The 25,039-nt window shown below is 35.2% G+C and overlaps 2 protein-coding genes across 3 annotated transcripts; one reads left to right on the forward strand and one right to left on the reverse strand.

Annotated features, from left to right (window-relative positions):
- Positions 1–329: 329 nt before the first annotated feature.
- Positions 330–12,092, reverse strand: LOC125646087 (40S ribosomal protein S10-like). Of its 2 annotated transcripts, XM_048872232.2 has the most exons (6): positions 12,010–12,092; positions 7,622–7,763; positions 4,367–4,541; positions 2,741–2,803; positions 1,203–1,258; positions 330–431 (listed from the first exon to the last, which is right to left on the reverse strand). In XM_048872232.2, the coding sequence occupies exons 2-6, from the start codon at positions 7,760–7,762 to the stop codon at positions 378–380; spliced, it is 489 nt and encodes a 162-aa protein (XP_048728189.1). In that variant the 5' UTR covers position 7,763; positions 12,010–12,092; the 3' UTR covers positions 330–377. The 2 variants fall into 2 exon arrangements, with proteins under 2 accessions (XP_048728189.1, XP_055996769.1); XM_056140794.1 differs by having other exon boundaries at positions 330–1,258.
- A 148-nt stretch (positions 12,093–12,240) lies between these two features.
- LOC125646594 (ER degradation-enhancing alpha-mannosidase-like protein 2) lies at positions 12,241–23,600 on the forward strand. The gene is made up of 10 exons (XM_048872980.2): positions 12,241–12,376; positions 12,632–12,742; positions 13,375–13,520; positions 15,966–16,091; positions 18,590–18,801; positions 18,970–19,111; positions 19,465–19,589; positions 19,748–19,892; positions 21,660–21,781; positions 22,239–23,600. The coding sequence occupies exons 1-10, from the start codon at positions 12,276–12,278 to the stop codon at positions 23,580–23,582; spliced, it is 2,574 nt and encodes an 857-aa protein (XP_048728937.1). The 5' UTR covers positions 12,241–12,275; the 3' UTR covers positions 23,583–23,600.
- Positions 23,601–25,039: the final 1,439 nt, after the last annotated feature.

Raw genomic sequence — 25,039 nt, forward strand, 5'->3', positions numbered from 1 at the left:
GCTCACCTGGGCTTAGTCTTGACTTCCGTACAAGATAATGAAATTCTAGTTACATGTATATGTAACAGTTCAATCTAATTAAAATTAGATCTTCCATCCGCTCCCCAGTTTTCGTGGCGACGTATCGAAAACTGGGGAGCGGATGGAAGATCTACTTTTAATTAGATTGTGTAACAGTTAATCAAATTCTAGTTACATGTACGGTCAAATTCAGTTTTCACATTTTTTGCTACTCTAAGCCTAAATGATACGTTATGTGCCAGTGGCAGTTTATGTGAAGGAAAGTACAGGTTACTTCAAGCTTTAACCATAAGACATGACAATCCAAAGACTTGTTTCACATTTATTGTCCCTTTACATACACATCACATGTCCTTTTATTGTGGAGGGGGTGCTGAAGAAGATCCCCGACCTCTGCCAAATCCTCCTCTCTGAAATAATCAAGAAGCAGGAAATTACTGAAAGCAAACCATAACAACATAATTTCCACGTCATTCTGTTCAGTGTCAGTTTGATGAGATAATGGGAATAATTTTGATACACTATTAACACTACACTTCCATGTCCAAAACTGTTGTATCTATATTTCATCTACATAAAACAAACCCAAGGCTTCAGATCTTTTTAAAGTATTCATTTTAATGATGTATGTCACTAATTGCAGTTACCAACTCCTTTCAAGATTTTCTTTTCTATATTGATGAATTACAATAACAGTTAAGGATGTAGTTTTCAAAGACATTATCCAGTATACATAACTCTTTTTCAATAACATCATGCAAACTACACATCATTCTGGCTTTCCACTTCAGTATAATTTGTGATTCTGTCTCATATCGATTGATTGATTAAGAATTTTTCACTCATATGGAGACGTCACCAAGATCGGTGAAGGGCTTCAAATTTAGACCTATGCTCAACGCTTACGGCCATTGAGCAGTGAGGGTTCTTTAGTGTGCCACACCTACTGTGACACGGGTCATCCATTTTTAAGGTCATCTCCGAGGACCCATGACATTCACACCTGATGCTGAGCGTTTGGCGATGGAACTATCACTACCTGTTATAACGACTTAGGTCTGTTGCGGCCGGGATTCGAAACCCGGCCTTCCGCATGCTGGGCGAACACTCTCATATCAATACACGGCATGCCATCTCATATCAATACACGGCATGATAAACTTTGTACACAAGCTACTCACAAATTGGAAGGATGGATCTGCACCAGCTCCCACATCAGCTTTCTTGTCTCCTCCAGCTAAAAAAAAAATGAAAATGTTATTCAAATACATGAAAAAATACCATTATCCACTGCTTAGTTCTGCCTACGGGGGGTTGATTTTTTTCTTAACATGCTCAAGTCCGGAACTTGAGAGGCCAATTTTTGTTTTTATATTAGATCTAAATTTTCAATCTTTTTATTAATTTTGGCATCTTCGGCATTCTATCTCGGCGGATCTCATGCAAGAAAAAATAATAATAGAGTTATGAACTTAAACTTGTATTTCAATCTGAAATTGAATCATTTTTATTTTCATTTTTCAATTATTCATACAATAATAGGCAAGTCCCTCTGACTTCAAGAATTTTTAACCCCTGGCTTGTATTGTTATTATGAAGCATCATCCACCTACTATTTAAAATCTATTATCAACTGCAGGCTTCAACATATTCAAAACAAACCAAATATGCTTTCTCTAAATATGCATTTACTTTGTAAGTTTAAATCAGATTTCAGCAAAAGAAAAGAACTGACTTTCAACCATCACTAATTTTAACCCCACCCCCTACCAGACACGATCTGACGACCTCTTGCCCTAGGGACATTGAAATCTACAATCATATATGCATTCAGTTTACATTCAATATTAGCAGAAGTAAAGAATATTTTCAAACATTAATTCATATTTTCGTGTACATGACAAATTTGGCCCTGCCCTGGAGTCAAAACCCCCTCCTCGGGAGCCAAGAAATTTACAATTACGACAGAGAGCTTCCTGATCACACAGTCAGTTTTTATTTGATGTCCACAGAAGAAAAGAAGGAGTTTTACACATTACAGAACTAACACTGTCTATTCTCACAAAACTCCTGCCCCGGGAGTCAAAATTTCACTCTCCAACTTTGCAAGAGAGATAAATCTTCCTTGTCCGCCAAAATTTATTCCACTAAAATTGTTGGCATATCAATTGCCAAATTTTAAACCCGTGGAAAAAACCCGCTATACAGTAATTCACAAACAGAATTTTATACTTTTTTAAAGATATTGATTGCAACATTTTTTAAGGTTTTAACCCAACCATTAAAGAGAGCCTAAAGAGGGTAAGTGAACATGAAGGTCAGTGTTTGTTTCCATACCCCCCCCCCCCCCCAATACATAGCAATTTAAGGTTACAGAGAACCACCTACCTAATGTGGGCATTTACTCGACATATGCGATCAAAACTTGAGGGCAAATTTGCCCACAAAGAAAATACTTTGAACCTTAAGGTTGATTTATTCATTTTCTGGTCTTTTAACTTTCTTCAAACATAAAAAAAATTTAAACAACGTAATTAACGTTCTCCAATTAAGTAATGAGGGCAGTGATTACAGGTTAGCATTTTAAATCACAGGTCACTTTATCAGAACTTGCACTCAAAATAAAACTGGATTGATAGAGACAAACTGAAAAACAGCACTTCTGCATCAAAGGTTCCATCAAAATGAATTGTAATTGCATTATAACACAAGAACTTACGAGCTGTACGTCTGTATTCCGCCCGGTCTTGAGCCCCAGGAGCACCACGGGGTCCTTCTGATCCTAAAAATAATTTAAAAAGGCAAAGTTATTTCAGCAATTTTTAAAAAATTGTCTGAAGGTTTTTTTTTTTTACCATTCATCATGATGAAAACTCCTTTAGATCAGAAGAAAGTGACAGGATGCATGTATTTCATTTACACAAAATTTCTACTCAAATGTCTGGCATGGGTAACTGAATGGGTACAATATACTGTAACTCAAAATATTTACATTTATCAATGTTTTGTTGATAATAATTCTTTTAATTGCTAGTTTAATATTAATATACATATTTACATGTGCATATACAAAGAATATCTCAGTTGATTTTTAGAAAATCTGGATTGTTGACATTCATGAATACTTCATCATTAGCCGTGTGTACTTTCCCTGACCATGTACAAGTTCATCCGACTGTAGTGTATTACACATTGAAACGTGAAAATACATGCAAGTATTACATGGAAGCCGTTTAAGACTGTAAACACTTACAATATATTTTTGTTATCAAATGTTAAATTATTCAAATGAAAGAATAAACATAACCTTTAATCAAATTTCAAGAGGTTACATTATTGCTTTTTTTAAAAAAATTAATATTGTTTAAAAGACAGTTATGTCATGTCTGGAGTCATGTCGTGACTGCCAAAGTGGCCAGATATTCTGAAAACTGCCTGACCTCCCGATTTTTCACAGGGACCGTCAAAACCCTTTTCAGTAATAAGGTCTGCCAATTTTTCATGTTTATCATTCTTGAATTTATTCTGGGAATTCTAATTTCTTCGCAATATATTGTTTAAGTTTTATATCAAAGACTACTTCCAGTTTACATATGCATTGTTAAGTTTCCATAAGGATGATGGGTAACTGGCCAATTAAATGATTCATTACTAAGCCTGCTAAAAGAGGAAAGAACCCCAATATTGGAAATAAGGAATGGGATAAGTGGCAGGCATATGAAATGACCTGCGTGTACTTTATAGCAGCAGTGGAGAAGGGGTTAGGGTTGGTCTTTATTGTGAAAGAGAATACTATAACAATAAAGATGTTAACATACATAATTCAGCAATTTATTAAAACTTGATAAGAAGGGGTTTTGTGGGTCCTGCAAACATTTTTCTTGGCAGGACCTATTGTTCTGCTTGATGGTAAAAGATTTTAAGTGGCTGTTTAATTTTGCATTCTTACCAGACATAATAGAATTGTAAATATATATGCATTTTTCAGAAACACCATTGTAGCATACAATATTGATATAAATTGCATGACAGAGTAGCAAATATAAACAGTAAAGTGTTTTGGAGGACATGACAGATGTCAGCTTTATAGAAGTGGAATTACATTTACATTCAAAATAATTAAATACATGCAATTAATTTCTCTGAGCTAGTACATCTTTGACAACATTTACTAGCAGTCAGCATTGATTTCATGACGAGTTTCAGACACTGCATATAGGACTTCTTTTCAGGATGTTATAACATGACTGCTTTACCTTTGGGTCTTTTTTTTTAGGGATGATATAACATGACTGCTTTACCTTTGGGTCTTTTTTTTAGGGATGATATAACATGACTGCGTTACCTTTGGGTCTTGGCCTGGCTGTCTCGGGTCTTGTCTGTCTCTTTAGAGTGGCTGGCACAATTTCCGCTGGCAGGTGGAGATAATCACGTAAATACTGGATACCTTCATTTGTTAGGTACCAGTAATAGTGACGCCATGAAAACTGTTCTCTTACGTATCCTTGTGACTTCAAAGACTACAAATAATCAGAAGTACAGTGATCATATTTCTATATATATATATATATATGAAATATATATATTTAAAGGTACAGAACTAAAGATATATTGTATATCATTTAAAGAAGTTTAGTTATGTCAAACCACGATTGTAGATCTCTCAATTCTGTAGCTCAAAAGTTCTACTGGGTCCAAAGGGGTGGTGATTTAATTAACTCCAAGACTGATGGGAATCAGTGATTAGGATCAGTTTACTGTAACTGATAACAATCAATTACAACCAGACATTTAGAAATTCTACAATGATAATTCTAAAAAAAAATTATCAAAAGTGTAAATAATTTTTCTGCATTTATTTCATTGTTTCTAATCCTCAAACATGTCAAATACCCCAAAGAGGGCTTTCAAATTTAATGAAAACATTTAATCACTATGACCATTTGAGCCCCATCCAAAACCCTTACCCCAGGGGTAATGAAATTTACAATTTTGTGCTTCTTTTAAATATCCATTTAATCTAAATTCAGCATCAATACCATCAAAGAAGATGTTATTTAAATGTTTTACATACAAACACAATATTAGAACCCCAGGGATCATGAGAGTTACAATCTAGGCCTTCCTGCATTAAATAACTAGGCATTTAGTTTCCCGAAATTTTTGAAAATTGGTCAATTTTTGGTAGTTTTTGCCCCACCCTTAAAGCCCCTGGAGTCCTGAAATTTATAATTAATGTCTCCTTTGTCTCAAAGATGCTTCAAACCAAATTTAAAAAGAATTAGAAGGGTAATTATCAAGATTAAGTTTCAAATTTTCCTTTGTGAAAGCACAATGACGAACGCTGACCAACAGCAATAGGCCATCGGAGTTAGGGCTGAAACGATTCACCGAAATATCGATACTGTTCAATATAAACACTCAATTCAATATTCGATTCATTGCCTCGATTTTCGGTTTGATACGTTTATTACAAACGGTTTCAGTAAAATACATCAGTCTCAGCCAGTACATATTATTTCTACCTGTATGAGGGACAAAATAGCGTCAAATAATGTTCAAACTGTTGTTTGCCTTAAGGTTGACGAAAATAATAATAAACCATATCAGTTTAAACTACAGCGAACAGGCATCTCACTGTTTGGCAGTTTTGCTTTTAATATCATGATTTTGAATTTTGATAACTAATTTTTTCTTCAATGTTATTATTGGTTTCTTCTGTAAATTGTATTGTATTGAAAGTATTGAATCGTGGCATAAGTATTGCAATATGTATCGTATCGTGAAGGGGGCATATCGTTTCAGCCCTAATCGGGGTCACTACGGCAACCTAAAAATCTTGATTCTTAGTACGCTGGTACCTTTCTTATCCTTTGCAGATAATATAAAAGTTATCACAATTTATAAAAGGTCTGCGTGACAAAATTGGATACCCTTTACTTCATCCAATATATTCATTATCACTCACACTGAACACGTCATTACTTGTGATAACCTGGTATAAACAAGAGGCCCACGTGCCTAATCGGTCACCTGAATATCAGATAAAGTATCACTAGGCCCAAAGGCTATCAAATCTAGAAAAAATTCCTGTTCTGCATCATCATCAACCAGTTTTGATTATATAGGCCATGGATTAATCCTCATATTGAGGATGTGGCCTCTCTGTCTGTTGAGTGCGAAGTCTTCCTCTCCACATCTGGCGATCCAGTGGGTTGGTAGACTCCATGTTCAGGGCCAGACAATCACGCTTTTAGAGTTTGTCCAGGAAAGCCGTGGTCTGCCTTGGCCCCGCTTTGCTACAATGTTCATGCATCTGACCTGCGAGATCCAGCTTGTGCTGCGCTCAACGTGTCCAAGCCATCTCAGCCTGCCCAATTGGAGAACTTCAGCAATGCCTCTTACTTTAAGCCTAGATAGAAGAGTCTCAAAGTGGACGTATCTTCAGGCAGGTCCATCTTATCATGGCTCTGTCATTATGTTGAAGGCGCTTGACAGTGCTAGCTGATGCTGCCCACGTTTCTGAACCATTGAGCATGACACTCCTCACACAGCTGGAGTAAACTTGACCTCTGATTGTAGCAGGGAGTTGCTTGTTTGTGAGGATAGGAAGGAGTTCTCTGAACTTTTTCCAGGCTGACTTGCACCGCGTTTTGGCTGCAAGCTCACCCCCCCCCCCCCCCCCCCCCCCCCCCAGCTAAAGTCTAATATTTAGTTATACAGCACAAAATAAGATGTGTTCTTAAAACTTAAATACCCCTAAAAATGCCTACACTAATTAAAAGATTTTACTTAATTAATACAATATATCCAACATTAACATGATATGACTAATTTGGACCCATCCCAAAGTCAAAACCCTGGGGTTGAAAAATTTAAAATTTTGGGATATCCATTTCTGCTTTTCCTAGATATGCATTTAGTTTTCATACTGTATCATGGTATCAGCAAACTTACAGTTAAGTCTTTCATGTGGTAAAGATAATAATCACTATAATAATTTTGGCCCCACCCAGGAACAAAATTCTTTACCCCTGGTATCATGAAATTCACTATTTTGGTAAATAAATACCTACTACATCTAAATATCTAGTTCGGCCAATTTAATATCAATAACATTAGGCCAATTCAACTTAATTAGTAGATTATCATCCAGGGTTACAAAAAAATATGGGGCGGATGAGAAGATTTTATTTTTTAATTTTTATTTCCCCCAGAGAAAAAATTGATGAAAAAAGGCATCACACAAAGTGTTAATCAAGTTTACATTCAATGAATCCTTGGTAGAAGATATAAAACCAGCAGTCTGTGACTTTAATCATTCACTCATGTCAGCGGGAAGGATGTTTGTTTGAAATCGTAAGTTTTACGAAAATAAAAAAAATCGGGGCGGGCGGAAATGATAATTTATCAATTAATTTTTAATTGGCCAGAAAGAAGATATTATCTAAATGTTTAACACCTATACACTACATACAGGTAGGAAGAGCACATGTAGAAATTGAGACAAAACAAGAGAATTTAATTTTTTCCATTAAATAATCATGCTAATGAATTTTTCATAATAGACTACTAAAATTTACACGATACATATACTAACCGTTAATGCCTTAATAACATGAAGATTAGGGACATCAATTTCTGGGTGTTTTGGAGCTGAAAAATCTTTCTTTGCTACCAAAACACCTTCTTTGAACAAGTACTCAAATATAAGCACTCGGTTCTTTTTGGGCATCAACATCCTGAAAAGTATAAATTGCAGTGCAAAATTATTTATGATTAATTTTGTTAGCAATCTGATTCTTCAAATGACAAAATATTAACAGTGGTACAGGCAGAGCACTCGTTTCTTAAGAGTCGTTTAGGGATTTCTTAAAGGATCTGTAAAGGACCGAAATTCGGCCCCACTCCCAATGCTGAAAAGCAAATGTTTCCCCCAAAATGACATCTAAAATTCTCAAAGTATGATCAAAAATAAGATCGCAAATCAAAAGTTTCTAAAAGAGCTCACCACTCAAAATACTTTGGGTATTTGGGCCAAAAAACAAAAAAAAATGTTGGTTTCCACTTTCACCTCAAAATTTTGTTAGGTAGTGTGCATTCTAATTATTTTTTTTATTTTAAAGGTTGAATTGTTTTATAATGATTTAGTATTGTACTATGCATAAAATACAGTGATTATCTAGTCATCAAATAAAAGTAAATGGTGAATCAAAACATTTCCTTCACTGTACTGTAAACAAAAACTGTTTCTGTATTTTGGAATCTGTCTAGTATTAGTGCATAATAAATAACTTAATAAGTCAATAAATATACTCTTGTTGTAGTGATGACATTTGCAAAATCTAAAAGACAGCACAAAACTCCATGGTGCCATTGGACTAATCTTGGCCGAGATTCTTTATACTGACTCTGCCGCCGAACCTTTGTGTCTGGAAATCCTGTTAACTTTACCGGTAACTGGTGCTAGCAATTATTGTACACCTTGGCAACAATGCTATTTGCTTTAAATAATTAAGTTATTTGTTTTCTAAGCTAACTTTCCATCACTTATCAGTCATGCATTGCTTACAATTTAGATATGTAAATCCCCAAATAAAGCCAATAACTTATTTTTTTCCATTCAAAAGATGGCGTCCATGGTGTTTTTTTTGATGCACTAAACACCTGAACTACTCAAACCCCGACTCGACCTTACCAAGCATAAATTTTGTCATTGATACACTTTTAATGTTTTACGTACGAGTTTTTTAAAGAACACTTTAATGGTAATGTATATTTCTTTAAGTTTAAGGAATCAATGCTCATATTTAATCAGATTATATGAATGATATCAGTCAATAAAAAAGATAAATAAACACCAATAACCAGGAAATACTTGATTAATATACAATCTATATGAATCCAATACAAAATTTATGTTGGCAAGGTAAATTAGGGCTTTTAAAAGTTCAGGTATTTAATGCATCCTGATATACTGTCATGGATGCTATATTTTGAATGAAAAACAAGTGGTTGTTTTAATTCTGAAGTTAACATAACTAAACGGTAAGAAATGCATTGCACATACAGTAGCAATGGAAAGTTAGTTTAATATACAAATAACTGAAGTAGACAACTTTGTTGTCAAGGTGCACAATAATTGTTTGCAGCAGCTAAAGTTGACTTATAAATTTGATTTATGAAGGACTGTCCCAATATTCGGCAACAGCTTAGCCTTTTATATTCCAAATATCCAGCCAAGCCAAATCTCAGCAGTGGTTGTCATTCACCATGGTTCTTGTGTGTAAGATCATGATTACCATTTTTATATTATAACGTTTAAAATTTAGGAGTGAGAATGGAAAGAAATGTGTTAGGGTTGGTCGGGAAAGTGGAAACCAACATGTATTTTTTTTTGGCCTTACTTATTGCATAGCTCTGCATCAGTATTCTACAAATCTGTCAAGTGTCATGTAGATACTATCGTGTTAAAAGTTAAATCATAGTATTGTTAAATAACAAGAATTTCAAAACTTTAGATCTTCAAGTGAGAACCCTGGCATTTCCTCTGACCATTCGGACAAGTGAAGAGATGGAAAATCAACAAGAGAATGGGACCAAGATTGATTGTGATCATGACACAAACAGTTAATCAAGTCTTTCAAAACACTCCAAGACGAGTTCAACACAAAAACCGGCAGTGATTTTTTTTGTTTTTCAAACTACCACCCCTCCTTTTGAATTGGGAAAAAATAGCGAAATTTTCCTCAAATTGGGAAAAATCATTCATAGTAAATTAAAATGGTAAAGATGCATAAAATAATCAAATAACAATTTTTTGTTTGAGGTTTATTTCAGATCTGATTTAAAATCATAAAATAAATCATTATTTAGCATTAAATATGTATTGGAAGTCACACCTTGTATATATATTATTTACTTTTTCTAAGAAATACTTATTGTCTAATTTCATAAAGAAAATAATAAATTATTAATTCACCAGCATTTGTACCCATAATCTTGTAAATATTATATTAATAATCAAGTTTCCAGAATGTCTCTCCTGTTTTGTATTTTTCGAATTTTAGTAAAACCCTATACTGTTGGCCACTTCCTGTTATTAGCCTGACCCTACAAAAAATGGCGGTCAAAATAAATTGTAAACAATATGGCTTAATGTGCATCTGGAAGCTATATACTTCGCTGCATATCTGCTAATATGGATGCCTCTATTGTTTTACATATTCTTTACAAAACCTTTTGCATGTGCAGTGGTTTGGAGAATAAAACTGAAGAAAAAAAACGTATTTACTCTGTCAGAAATATACGGTAACCTTTTTTTTTAAATGGCCTAATTTCCCTAGATTTGAAATTGGGAAAAACATATATATATAATTGGGAAAAAATAGCTGATTTTAGTGAGGGGAAACAGCCGAATATTGGTGGCATTTTAGCCCCCAAAAAATCACTGACCGGGACCGTGTCATGATAAAAAACCCTCCCTGCTCAAAGGCCTTAAACGCCAAGCACAATCCTTAATTTCGCAGTTTTCACCAACATAGGTGATATATCCATATGAGTGGGAGATTCTCGAGTGGGACATTCAACAATATACAACCAAACAACCAGAATGGAAACAAATTCCACAGGTTTTACAGTGATTCATTTTGGCGTGCGTCCTGCATAAATTACGCATTGAATTTGCTCAGGACGCATGATTTCAATAACTGTGCATCCTAGCGGATGCATGAACATTCGAAATTATATGAACATGTTTTCACCCCCACCCCATGAAATCTAAGCTCCAGAACGTACTACACACCCGAGATCTTCCGAATTAAAAATTATGATATTTCATTGGTCAACTTGCATTGCATTAACCAATGACACCAAATGATATATAAGGCATTACGGCGGGTAAACAAAACTGGGAACTAGAATTTCCTCGCATATTTTTTTTTTAATGTTTTAAAACTTCCTAATCAGGGAAAGTTAACAACAGTTTTGCAAAGTGATGTGAATGATAATATTGCCAGTAACTACGGGTAAAAAAACAAACGCAGAGTCCCCGAAATCAAACGTCAGTCCTGAAAACGAAGTAGAGGTTGAGAAAATTCGAAAGGTGAAAACAAGTTCATCAAAAATGGCTTACATTTTATTCTTGGCCAAGATTTGAGAAAAATGTAGAAAACGGAGGAAAATTTATTTATTGCAGCATTTGCACAGAACAGAAAAACTAAATGACATATAAACAAAGTAGCTAGGAATAAAAACTTCCATCATTCAACTTTAAACATCTGAAAAATCATTTTGCAATATGAACTACGAATAAGAATTTTATGCAAATGAATTATCCGATAGGTTGTAATAAAAAGCGAAATATTTATTCTCTATAAGGGGGTGACAACAGTAAGCTTCTTCCTTAACGTGGTTTGTTTATACCTGTGATTGTCAGGCTGTTTGTTTGAAATAATGAAATTTGGACTCATTGATTTTAGCATGGGACTCATTATTGTAATCAAGGGGAGTCCGCTGGACTCATGATAACCATTTTCAAAATGAATCACTGGTTTTACTTCCATTACAGACAGTGATAAAGAAGAAAAAAAGTCGTTTTCCCCGTTGTGAATGAAATTAACTAGGTAATATAATACTAGGTAAAAAATCGTTACAATTCTTACTCCAACTCTTCATAATTTAGAAAAACTGCAACAAGAACTTAGGTAGTGTATATCAATGACTATACTCTTGTTATAGAACTTCAGATAATCTTCTAATGGTATAATTTAAAATACTAAGCGATGAAATGTCGGCAAATGTGTTAATACAGAATGGAGGGAGGGATGTAAACAATGCCATTTAAACGAGTGTCCTTCTGGTATTACCATAAATTAATACGTTAGGAAACGTAATTAATGTGTAAGTTTCCTATTTTATTTTATTACTACATGAAAATTGCATATTCAAGACGATATCGTCAGATTTTGAAGCATCGGGGACACTCACTTGCCAATTCAGTATGGCTTTCAACCGGAAAAGGAAGTTACCTACAAGTGACGTCTAAATGCCGACAACATATACTGAAGTAAATCTAAGGATCCGAATTAATTATAATTATCTAAACGTTGACATCTTCAAAGCATGTAGAAGTAGTAAATTTGTATCTGAAAAATAATATTGAATTTCAATTTTGAAAGAGTAACAATTTGTTACACAAATCTGATATCATCCGATTTCCGTCAATTAGTAGGTGCTGAAAATCAAGGGCGATAATGAGTGAACGTGTCATTTGTCTGTTTATTCTTTTAAATTTAAGCCCAGTGCCGGTCTGTTCACTAAGAAAAATCACCGAAGATGACATAAAATTATATAGGTAATACATTGCGTGATCATTTTATTGCTTTACTTTTACAGTTATTAGGAAATAGTGTGAAGTACAATTTTTCGTCTGCTGTGAATGGAGGAAATTCGAAATTTACTGTAATCTAGCTATAAACTGTCTCTAAGTGCTCTGTGCATTTTAATTTTTAAAGTGATATCCTTGAATATTATCATGTCTGTGTATTTCGATGCTTTTTCACAATAAATTCATATAGTCTTTTTTTTTTCTGACACTCTAATTCTCTAGGCAGCGAGTTGTATCCATGTTTCATCATGCTTATGATGGGTACATTAAGCATGCTTATCCATACGATGAATTGCGACCTCTTACATGCGATGGACATGACACTTGGGGAAGGTAACTATGCAAATCAAATTCTTGTCTTAGTATTTATTATCAGTGTCTACATAAACTGATAGCACTATATAATATATCAATCTGTCATAACCAATGTCCATTACAACTGTGTCCAATCAAGTGGGGATCTGGGTTAGAAAAGGTCCTATGACAGTACCTCATGCTTGTTGTAAGAGGTGACTAAATGGGGCGGTCCTTCGGATAAGACTGCAAAAACCGAGGCCCTGTGTCACAGCAGGTGTGGCACAATAAAGATCCCTCCCTGCTTAAAGGCCGTAAGCACTGAGCATAAGCCTAAATTTTGCAGCCCACTGCCCTTCACTGGCAATGATGCTGTCTCCATATGAGTAAAAAATTCTCCAAACAACATACAGCCAACCAATCAACAACTGTGTCCACTGTCAATGAAATTTACAATATTGAGTACATTTCTTCCCTATGTCTTGGCAAAGATAAATTTTGATAATGTGGTCTTATCTTGAATGTTATTATATAAATAGTAATTTTAAAAAAAATTATGATGTTGCTACGCAATGCATTTATTATTATTCGTATTGTTCCATATATCTGAATATTTGTAATTTATGCATGTTATTTGATAAATTCTGGTAATTTATTTTTTTTTTGTATAGCTATTCACTGACCCTGATTGATGCATTAGACACACTGGCAATTATTGGGAATAACACAGAGTTTCAAAGAGTGGCTGAACTGATTATCAACAAAATGGACTTTGATATTGATATAAATGCTTCAGTCTTTGAAACTAATATCAGAAGTAAGTAGAGTGCCTGTAACTGAATCTATATTACATAAAGTGCAACTGTTGGAAAACAAAAAATACAACAGACAAGACTGGGATTCAACCTGGGCCCCCTGAATCTCCAGTCAGGTGCTCTACCAACTGAGCTATCTGCTATCTGCAAATAAATAATAAGCCTGTCTGACCATCCCTCTTTGAATGCCTTCACACTTTTAAAGACATCAATCCAGCTCTTTATCCCCTGGCAGGCATTTTCACCTGTCACTTCAATGGACTGGTCTCTGGCAACAAATGTAACAGGAACAAAAAATGCAATGGGCCAGACCAGGATTCAAATCCAGGTTCCTTAAATCTTCAATCAAGTGCTCCACCAACTGAGCTAACTGGCACTGGTTTAGTGATCAAACAATACATTGTATGTAGTTGAATCCCACCTCAGACCTCTTAGTTCAATGTGTGCTTCATTCTCTGCCATACATTCGATTTGATTCGGTTCAAACAACAGTATGTATCATAATGCACAATATAATGAATAAGGCAACATGTACAAAAATGTAAGATAATGATTTTTTAAGACAAGGAGTACCAACACATTACCAATCATGACAATACCATCTCACTATAAAGGATACAGATTCTGCTGCAATATGAAACTGTTATACAGAAATACAGTGTACCATTATTTTTTTTTTTTTTTTTCATAACTATTGAAAAAACATAGATGTTTGATAGATATTTTTAATTCGTTGGAAAACCTAGCGTCATTTACATTTAAAGTTTTACATGTGGATATATTGGAAAAATCTTTTTCTCAAGAACAACAGGATCATGAATAGTCATATGAATGTGCAAGCATCCCCAGGTAGTGCAGATAAATTTTGCAAGTCATGACCCCCTGGGGGTCAGGAGGTATGTTGGGGCCACAATAGGGGATCAAAGTTTTACATAAGAATTTATAGGGAAACGTCATTAAAATTCTTCATCTCAACAACAGCAGGGTCATGATTAGTCATATTTGAAATATGCAAACATCTTCAGGTAGTTCAAATTCAAGTTTGTTCATATCAGGGGGTCCCAGGGTTAGTGTGGGGCCACAATAGGAGATCAAAGTTTTATATGGGAATTTGCAGGAAATTGATTTTAAAAATTTCTTTTTAAGAGTAGCAGGGCCACATTTAAACATGTAATAGCTAGTATTCAAGCTGTGTGGATTCAAGTATTTTAGTCCCTTACCAGTGAAGCCAGAGGGGACTTTAGGTTTGCAATCTGTCAGTCTAACAAATCAGTTTTCTGCACTTTTTTTCATCATGCTTGCAGATATGGGACATTGCATTACCATGACAAGTTACAGATCAAGTTAAGATTTTGATCTAGTCCATTGATTCAATGCTGAGTTATGGCCCTTGGACTTAGAAAATAGACTCAAATACTGGGTTTTCTGCACTTTTTTCATCACGCTTGCAGATATTCCTTTGACATTTGATACATTCATTGCTTAAAACCATGACAAGTTACAGATCAAGTTCGAATTTTGTTCTGGTGCAATGGTTGTTTGCTGAGTTATGGGCCTTGGACATGAAAAATATGGAATTTGAATCTGTCATAAATGGCTTTTATTTTATGGTACCTGGTTATTCTTGTGTGTAAACTGTTAATGTATGATTATTCATGCAGAATATTATGCAGACAACTTGACATGGGGCCAGTCGGGGACATGTATTGCTATGCAATACCTACAGACTTCTTGGTTTTTAGCTCACCTGAGCTGAAAGCTCAAGTGAGCTTTTCTGATCACCCATTGTCCGTTGTTAAATGTCTGTCTGTAAACTTTTCATACCATCTAATTTACTAGCCCGGTCATTGAGGAATTTGGTTAGTATTCAAATGAATTAGCCCCAAGAACACATGCTCTTTACAATGCACTAACCCAAATCCATGATTTATTGGCCCCAGACCATCAATTATTTTGAGCCCTGTTATAACACATGCTAATTAGATTATTCTATGCAGTCAATGTCACAGTGTTCATTTGTAGTTTTGAGAACAAAGATAAATACAAATTTATATTGAATGCAAGCAAATGACGAAAATGAAAAAAACAAACTCATTTTCTTAATTAACATGGATTTATTTCAATTTCTCTGAAGATCAAGTTTAGTGTGTAAATATTCATTTGTAAAAATGATAAAGATGCAGTTGTCATATCTGTAGTGTTAATAAAATTCAGGATTGTCATTTAGAAGTATTGAGAAAATTGATAATTTGAAATTTGAATGATTATTTGCCATTTGTCAACTTTTGCCAATATTTTCACATTTATGGTATACGTTGTTCAAAATTGAAAAGTTCAAGTATCTTTTTAAATCAAATGTAAATGTTCCAGATGCATTTCAAGTTTATAATTGTGTATCATTTATTGCTCATAAAGAATCCATTTTGCAGTAATGTGTCTTTTTTCAGTTCTCGGTGGATTGTTGTCAGCACATTTGTTCACAAAGCGAGCGGGAATGGCAGTAGAACCAGGCTGGCCCTGTTCTGGACCCCTCCTCCGGCTAGCAGAGGATGTAGGAAGACGCCTTCTTCCAGGTAAGTTGATGAGATTCCGAGGCTAATGGGGAACTAACAGTTCTCTGAATGTTGACAACCTTTATGCAAAATTATAAGACAAACTAAACTCCCAGGTTACTGTGTTTTTCCACACATCCTGGTATTTATTACCTTACAAAGTAAATGCACAAGTGCATCACAATAGAAATCTGTTTACACTGTAGTAATCTGTTTACACTGTAGTAATCTGTTTACAATGTAATTATCTGTTTACACTGTAGTTATCTGTTTACACTGTAGTAATCTGTTTACACTGTAGTAATCTGTTTACACTGTAATTATCTGTTTACACTGTAGTAATCTGTTTACACTGTAGTAATCTGTTTACGCTGTAGTAATCTGTTTACACTGTAGTAATCTGTTTACACTGTAGTAATCTGTTTACGCTGTAGTAATCTGTTTACACTGTAGTAATCTGTTTACACTGTAGTAATTTGTTTACGCTGTAGTAATCTGTTTACACTGCAGTGGAATGGATGTAGTGGGGATGAAGTGTTTGGCAATATAGCTTTGTGTGTACAACTTGTCAACAATATCATTGGCAAAAAAAAAAGAGATGAAAATAAGTGAACAGTTATTTTTGTTACCAGTGTCCAATGTTTTCATGTGTAAATTGTGGTAGATTTCCAGTGGTAAATCTTCAAGTATTCAATAATTTCTGCATTGTATCGATATCAGCAGTAAAAAAAAAAAAACAACCCAGAAATGCTGCTGTATGATGTATTAAGAGAATAACTGCATGGTTTCGGCATTAGATGGTCATCATCAGATTAAATGGTAATTTAACAAATTGCTGAAGTGTAAGTTGCAATTGTAAGTGTTTAATGACTTCACATTTATGTTTACGATATACAGGTAATATTTACACAAATAAATTCTGTTCATTTTGAGTCCATTAAAAATTAGTATAGATAATCTAATACTATGATAAACATGGTACATGCGATTGTATATTAAATACAACATGATATGTGAGTTTACAATTATCCATTTACTATTAGATAACACTGACAATGTTGGAAATTGTCGTGTCTTGAGGCCATTTTATGCTCTTCATTGCAACTTGATAATTTTGGAGTGGATCATTTTATCCTGGGTAGCTGCATGGGATACTTTCTTTGGGTCAGACTGGAGTTGTATTAAAGGCACAAATGGGTAGGAATGTTAAAAGTTTGTCTTAAGAGATTTTAGTTATTATTATTATCAAGAAAGTTGATCTGTTGCTTACGATATTCATAGGTGAATTCATTTTGATTAATGCAATTTGATGGGTGAAGTATATAGTCAGACACTCCATGAAGAGATGAAGTTTTATGGAATACATGAGTCTAGATGAAGTGACTGGTTGGATTTGCTGGGAGGAGATAAGTGATGCAGTGATTTGCTGGGAGGAGATAGGTGACTGGTTGGATTTGCTGGGAGGAGATAAGTGATGCAGTGATTTGCTGGGAGGAGATAGGTGACTGGTTGGATTTGCTGGGAGGAGATAGGTGACTGGTTGGATTTGCTGGGAGGAGATAGGTGACTGGTTGGATTTGCTGGGAGGAGATAGGTGACTGGTTGGATTTGCTGGGAGGAGATAGGTGATTCAGTGATTTGCTGGGAGGAGATAGGTGACTGGTTGGATTTGCTGGGAGGAGGTAGGTGATTCAGTGATTTGCTGGGAGGAGGTAGGTGATTCAGTGATTTGCTGGGAGGAGGTAGGTGATTCAGTGATTTGCTGGGAGGAGGTAGGTGATTCAGTGATTTGCTGGGAGGAGATAGGTGACTGGTTGGATTTGCTGGGAGGAGGTAGGTGATTCAGTGATTTGCTGGGAGGAGATAATTATAGTGATGCAGTGATTTGCTGGGAAGAGGTAGGTGATTCAGTGATTTGTTGGGAGGAGATAGGTGATTCAGTGATTTGTTGGGAGGAGATAAGTGATGCAGTTGAGATTGATCTCTGTAGTATATTGCTCTAATTGAGACTAAAGTTTCTGTATCTGGGTATGAAATGCAGTGGATTTGTTGTCCCAATACTCTTGAATGGTGTTTCTGGTTTCCTACTAAAATTTGAGGTGTAGTTGTTCCTAGTGAAACAAAAAACAGACATACATTAAAATTTCAAAAATGTTCAACTTCCTCTAAGACACTGCTGGGTCAACAAACTTTTCCCAAATGTGGCATAAGTGAGATTTTTAGAGTAATAACAAAAATTGTGACTCTCTTGGGTCTCTGAAACTTGTGAAGCCTTATTAGGGGTTTGAGAACCGTCTCTGAATACTCTTGTTGTTTTATAGATAGGAAATTTTTAAATCTATATATGATATGTATTAAAAACAATTACTTTGCATAAGATGTAATGATGTGTATCATCCTCTGATGATCTAATTTTTCTTTCACATGATACAAATATCATTAGTTATGACCCCATATTCAGAAAAGTAGCAAAGATGAAAATTCTCAGAAGTTATAATGAAGACTTCTTCCTCGCACAGCATTTGACACGCCTACTGGAATGCCATATGGAACAGTCAATCTTCGACATGGGGTCCCCAAGGGGGAAACTACTGTAACATGTACTGCAGGAGTTGGGACATTTCTGATTGAATTTGGGACATTGAGCCGACTAACTGGAGACCCAGTGTTTGAGAAAGTTGCAGTTAGAGCACTGCGGGCTCTTTGGAACTCGAAGTCTACACTGGATCTGGTATGTCACTGGTGTATTCATGCTTTCTCTTTATAATAAAGAGGAAATTCTAAGTCTATCTATTCCTGAATTTTAGAGGCAGAATTGAATATTTAATGAATTATGAAGAGCTGGCATTTTTCCTTGAACAGGGTTGTCAATTTTGCGTTATCTGTATTCTGAGAACAGGTTGGCAATCACATTGATGTTAGTACAGGGAAATGGACAGCGCTAGACTCCGGTATAGGAGGGGGCATCGACTCCTACTTTGAGTATTTAGTGAAAGGATCCATAATGTTTGATATTCCTGAACTCCTGGAGCACTTCAGAGGTATTCACATATATCTTCCAGTAAATCAAGTAGCAAATATTCTTTCTTTCTTACTTTGGTATTTCTTTTCATTTTCCAGCCGATGAATTACAATAATTGAAATGAACATTAATTCTCATCTAGGTCAAAATATATACTCTTTCTCTACAGCTGATCATATCCCTGTAAGTGAAAAATTATGAAAAGGGGCTTAGAAAGAACAAACAAAACATGTACATGTATATACAAATACACACGAAAAACCAATGAGGACCATATACATGTAGGAAAACAGGTATGTTTGTAAGTGGATGCTAAGAAGACATTTAATGTTACCAATGACAAGTATATGTATACACGTATCATCATTTCAGTGTATGAGAAGGCTATTGTTGAACATGTAAAAAGGGACGACTGGTACATGTGGGCACATATGTCAAAAGGAGGGATAACTCTTCCTATGTTTACTTCATTAGATGCTTACTGGCCAGCAATTCAGGTAATGGACTAGAAATGTAATCAGGACTATGTTAAACTTCTTGATGAAAATTTTGTAATGTTCTGAGATGTGTGTGAAGTAGTTTTATCAAGATAGGGATATCCTGAAGAAATTTCAGAAAAAGTTCTGGTAATAAAGTCCATGTTGATTTTCTTTAGAGTTTACTGGGTGATGTAGAGAGTGCCATGAAGACAATGCATAACTTCCATCAAGTATGGAGGCAGTTTGGTTTTCTACCCGAGTACTATAATATTCCAAAGAGTGAGGCCCACACAGGGAGAGAGGGATATCCACTCAGACCAGGTAGCCTCAGCTTTCATACCTTAAAAAGATGACATTTTAATTTCAAATTTTTGAATTTACAGTGGAGCCTCGGTAATCCGGACGCCATTAGTCCGGACGCTTCACCTTCCGGACGATTTTTCTAGGGAACGGAATTTTTATACGTTATTTTGCATCATTAATCCGGAAATTTGCATTCCGGATCCGGACGGTCACTTTTTACTACAAAACGTTATAATGCATTGAAAATTGTACCGTTAATCCGGACGGTAATTTTGTTTAGGGAAGGTCTGTGTCGGACAAGTTTAGCAAGGCGTAAATTATAAAGAAAACAAGCCAAACTGTCTAATTGAAGCGATTACCTGTACCCTGTCAACACCTCCCTCCAATTAGGTGGTGTGTGATGATAAGTGTGTTAGATAGCACGTGCCGATAGAGACATTGTATTGCCAATTTTCGCACATAAGATCTTTATTGCGTGTTGTGTTGAATTTTGTAAATAAATCTGTAGCATATTATTTTATAGTCTTGATCAATACCCTAATAGTATTAATAAATTAAACATCATGCCGTAATGATAATTTTTTAACTGCAACACATATCAGTTGTACTGATTCGTAAATTGATATCGGCTTATTCACATCCAAAGAGTGTAGATTATACTTCTAGATTCTGGATTTTATACTGTTGATTGGCGTGAAATATACATGTATATTCATGCACATGTATATGTAGTATAAGTTTTTAACGTTTAGAATGTCACGCATGTAGAATGTATCTGTGTACAATTGATTCTTGTTACGATGTTGTAGAGCTTTATTGCTTTCGAATTTTTAAACTCTGGGTAGAAGTGAGAAAATTACCATTTAAAGGAAAATGACAATTAAATTCTGTATGTACCTGTAATGTTAGTTTCACCCGAGTTTTGTTCCGTTATTATCGCATCATGAAAATAATAGGTGCGCGTGGCTAGATCAAAGCAGTAGTAGGTCTTGATATTACGAGCTTAAATGATTTTGTTCTCCCGATATTGTCTTGGATAATTATAGAATAAGAAATATAAACTCTGGCAGATTGAATTTTGGTTAAAGAATGTTGTCAACTGACATGATAATCACGAAATTCTTATGCCAACATTGGCCGATGAAGATTGTTTTAACAGATCGCTGAACCCGTGAATCGTGACAAATGGAAATTACCGGCCTTTTTAAGAAGTAAAAGTGTGATGAAATGTTTGAAGTGTAAATGATTATGTTAGTTACTAATGATTTATTTACTTATAGTTACATAAAGTGATTCATTATTTGTTTTAGTGCAGACGGTACACAGTTTTGTATATTTATTTGTAGGGATCATATGTATGTACAATGTAAGCACAGGCAAATACACTGAACATGTACATTAAATTTTAGTGCTTTGAAATACATGTACATGTAAATGTTAACATTATCATAATTTATTTACTAATGCAAATGGTTAAATCCATTGATAGAATGTGTTTAATTCACTATGCATCAATAAAGTAGGCACATATTGGTTACTTATGTAAAGATAGAAACTATGCGATTCAATTATCCGGACGCTTCATTTATCCGGACGATTTTGCTGGGAACCAAAGTGTCCGGATTAACGAGGCTCCACTGTATATGATTTAAACAAAATAATGTAATGATAGTTTTAAACAGATTTGTTTAAGAATGTTTGTAGTGTGTGCATTATCCATCAAAATATCATCACAGAGAATTTGAATTCAATTAATGTTGACTTATTCTTTATCATTTTTGCCAGAGCTAATAGAAAGTGCTGTATACCTATATCAAGCCACCAGAGACCCCTTCCTACTGGAGATAGGTATCGACATGTTGGAAGCAATAGAACACAGCACCAAAACCAAGTGTGGATATGCAACTGTAAGTAATTTTAGTCTGTGGGTAGATATAAAGGGGGAGGGGCAAAAGAATATAGAATTGTGACTTTCTTCTAGTAATGAATTGATAATACAGGTTTTACACTTACATTTTACTCAACTCCAAGAAGAGAAATAGAAAAAAAAAGGTTTTACATTTTGTAACCAAAACAAATTGATATCTTAAGATAAATAGGAATAATCTTTTGAGACAGGGAATTTTATCCAGGTCAGTTAGAATGAGGAATCAAGCAAAAATTTGGTTTAGACCCAGTATGTGTGTGTGTGTGTGTAAGGGGAGGGGGGATATGTATATCTGAAATCCTAGACCTAAAATATTTTAGCAGTTATGGAATAAAAAATAAATATCATGATGCAATGCCATTATAACATTGACAATAAGAGGTTCATCAACAAACTCTCTGTTGTGCTAGAGTTTGTAAATACATTGATTTTTACAGGTGAAAAATGTCAACACCCATCAGCTTGACAACAGAATGGAAAGTTTCTTCTTGGCAGAGACTACTAAATATTTGTACTTACTGTTTGACCCAGATAACTTCATCCACAATAATGGCAGTCGTGGCACTGTTATTCAAACCCCCAGCGGTGAGTGCGTGATTGATGCTGGTGGATATTTCTTCACCTCTGAGGCACACCCCATTGATACAGCTTCAGTGTACTGTTGCAGCAGTCAGAAAAAGCAAGATGACAAGTTACTACAGAATATGCATGATAACCTAAACTTGCTCTCTCTATTCGATATTGATGATGGGGATGAAATTAAAGGAAAGAAACTAGAACGTTTCACTCGAGATTTACACAGTGACAAACTTGGCCAAACAAATGGACTACCTACTGATGATTTTTCCTCATCGAAAGGATTTCAAAGCTCTGTGATAGAACTTTTGTCTGCTTATCTTAAGAAAGCAGATGGCGCTGATGCTGACATCGGTCTTGCAAAATTAGGAGCTAGTCTCGAGTTGCTCAAATCCCAGGTCACCAAATCAGAAGCCGTTCATTCAAGTATGAAGGATACCAAAGGTGTTGTGAATGATGGTGAAATTATAGTGGATTTAAGAAAATCCACTAACTTGCATGATAAAGTAAAGAGTATGGAACCAGACATAAATCTTCAAAATTCAAAGAAACCCCAGTCAGATACTGATATAGAGAAACAAAAAAGAAGTGAAAATCTGCCAAGTAATGATGCAAAATCAGAATTACCAAGTTCCACAACACAGGTGGCCCCTAATGAAGCAGAGGCACCACCTGCTGACCGAAAGTACGAAAATGTGAAATCTGATACAAGGACAGATTCATCCTCGAGTGAGCCGTTGTATGAGAATGGAGCAGATGATCATCTGAGTAGTGTAAATAGCAGTGGTGAGATTAACAGTGAAAGTGTAAATTCAGACATGAAACAAAATTCAAAGGTGCAACAAACTGAAGGAAAACCCCCTAAAAGTGTTGTATTGAGTGTTAAAACTGACAACACTGGGCTAGCTAGTGTACAGACTAGTCAAACACCTCAGACAAATTCAAAGAAGGTGCATCACATCACAAAATTCAACACCGTAAAAAAGAGTAATATATTTAATCTAGAAACTATTTATAACCTTTTAGGGAGTGCTAATGAAAAAGACACTGTTCCCTCACCAAATATACACCACCTTTATAAGACTATTAACAATTATCCTTTACAGTATACATCAAAACCAGAACTTATGATGTGTCAATCACAACCATTTCATATGCGATTATCATTAAGAGGTGAGATGTTTACTGTTGATAAGAATAAATAAAGTATAGTGTTATCTGTAGCTACATTTATAAATCTGTTTAGGTACAAGTGAACAATCATCACTATTATATTGAGTGTTATTCCAATACAACCTGTACTGGATGCAAACAATGGACATGCAAAATCGTGAAGCTGCGAAATGATAATTCACCCCCACCCCCTCCAATTCCCTTACACCATGACTGTGTGGTATGTTTATAGAATAGCCCAATGAGACTTCTAAATTCCTTGAAGTGTATTTGGGGAATTTCACTTTTCTTATAAAGTCAACAGCTGATGTAGATGACGTCTGATTTACATCGTATACCCTTTTAAAATTGTATTTCAGGTGTGACTCTCGTGTTTAAGATATACCTTATGAATTTCCTTTCTTTACTTTATAATAATTATGATGTAGACATTTGATATTAGTTAATCAGAACAATATCCATCGTCGGAAACCCACGATCGGTTGCACTTCTTTTACTGGTAACGATACATTGAGAACCATTTAAAAGCCTATGATTAGTTAAGCTGATCACAATCACTTGCATCTTTTTATAAACTGAAGTACACCGTTTCTGTCACCGCGAGTAAAGTTGCATGGTTTCTCTTTTTTTAACTTTTACGTGCATACGGTTATACCAGAAACGTTAATTTCTGCCATTTAGTTTTTGAATGCATAATTATGCAAAGAAAGATATTTGGCAGATCCCCCACCTCACTTTTTTTGTGCTTGTCTAGATTGTTTGTTCGGGGGGGGGAGGGTATATAGGAATCTATCTGTCTGTCCGTCCGTCTGTCTGTCTGTGCAGATTCGTGTCCGGGCCATAACTTCTTTGTTTTTTGACTTAGGCATACCATATTTGGCACACAGATGGATCACCATGAGGCGATCTGTCGAGTATCTTCATGACCTCTATATGACCTTGACCTCAAGGTCAAAATTAAAGGGTTTTTTTTACAATGGATTCGTGTCCAGGCCATAACTTCTTTGTTCTTTGACATAGGCATACCATATTTGACACATGAGTGTATCACCATGAGAAGATGTGTCATATACCTTCATGACCTCCATATGACCTTGACCTCAAGGTCAAAATTAAAGGTTTTTACAATGGATTCGTGTCAGGCCCATGACTTCTTTGTTTTTTGACTTAGGCATACCATATTTGGCACACAGATGGATCACCATGAGGCGATCTGTCGAGTACCTTCATGACCTCTATATGACCTTGACCCTTGACCTCAAGGTCAAAATTAAAGGTTTTTTTTACAATGGATTCGTGTCCAGGTCATAACTTCTTTGTTCTTTGACATAGGCATACCATATTTGACATATGAGTGTATCACCATGAGAAGATGTGTCGGGTACCTTCATGACCTCTATATGACCTTGAACTTTGATCTCAAGGTCAAAATTGATTATATGGTTTTGACGTAGTCATACTATAAGACATGGGTGTATCACAATGAGAC

Source organism: Ostrea edulis, chromosome 6, assembly GCF_947568905.1.
Source record: "Ostrea edulis chromosome 6, xbOstEdul1.1, whole genome shotgun sequence".
In the NCBI taxonomy this organism is placed as follows: domain Eukaryota; kingdom Metazoa; phylum Mollusca; class Bivalvia; order Ostreida; family Ostreidae; genus Ostrea; species Ostrea edulis.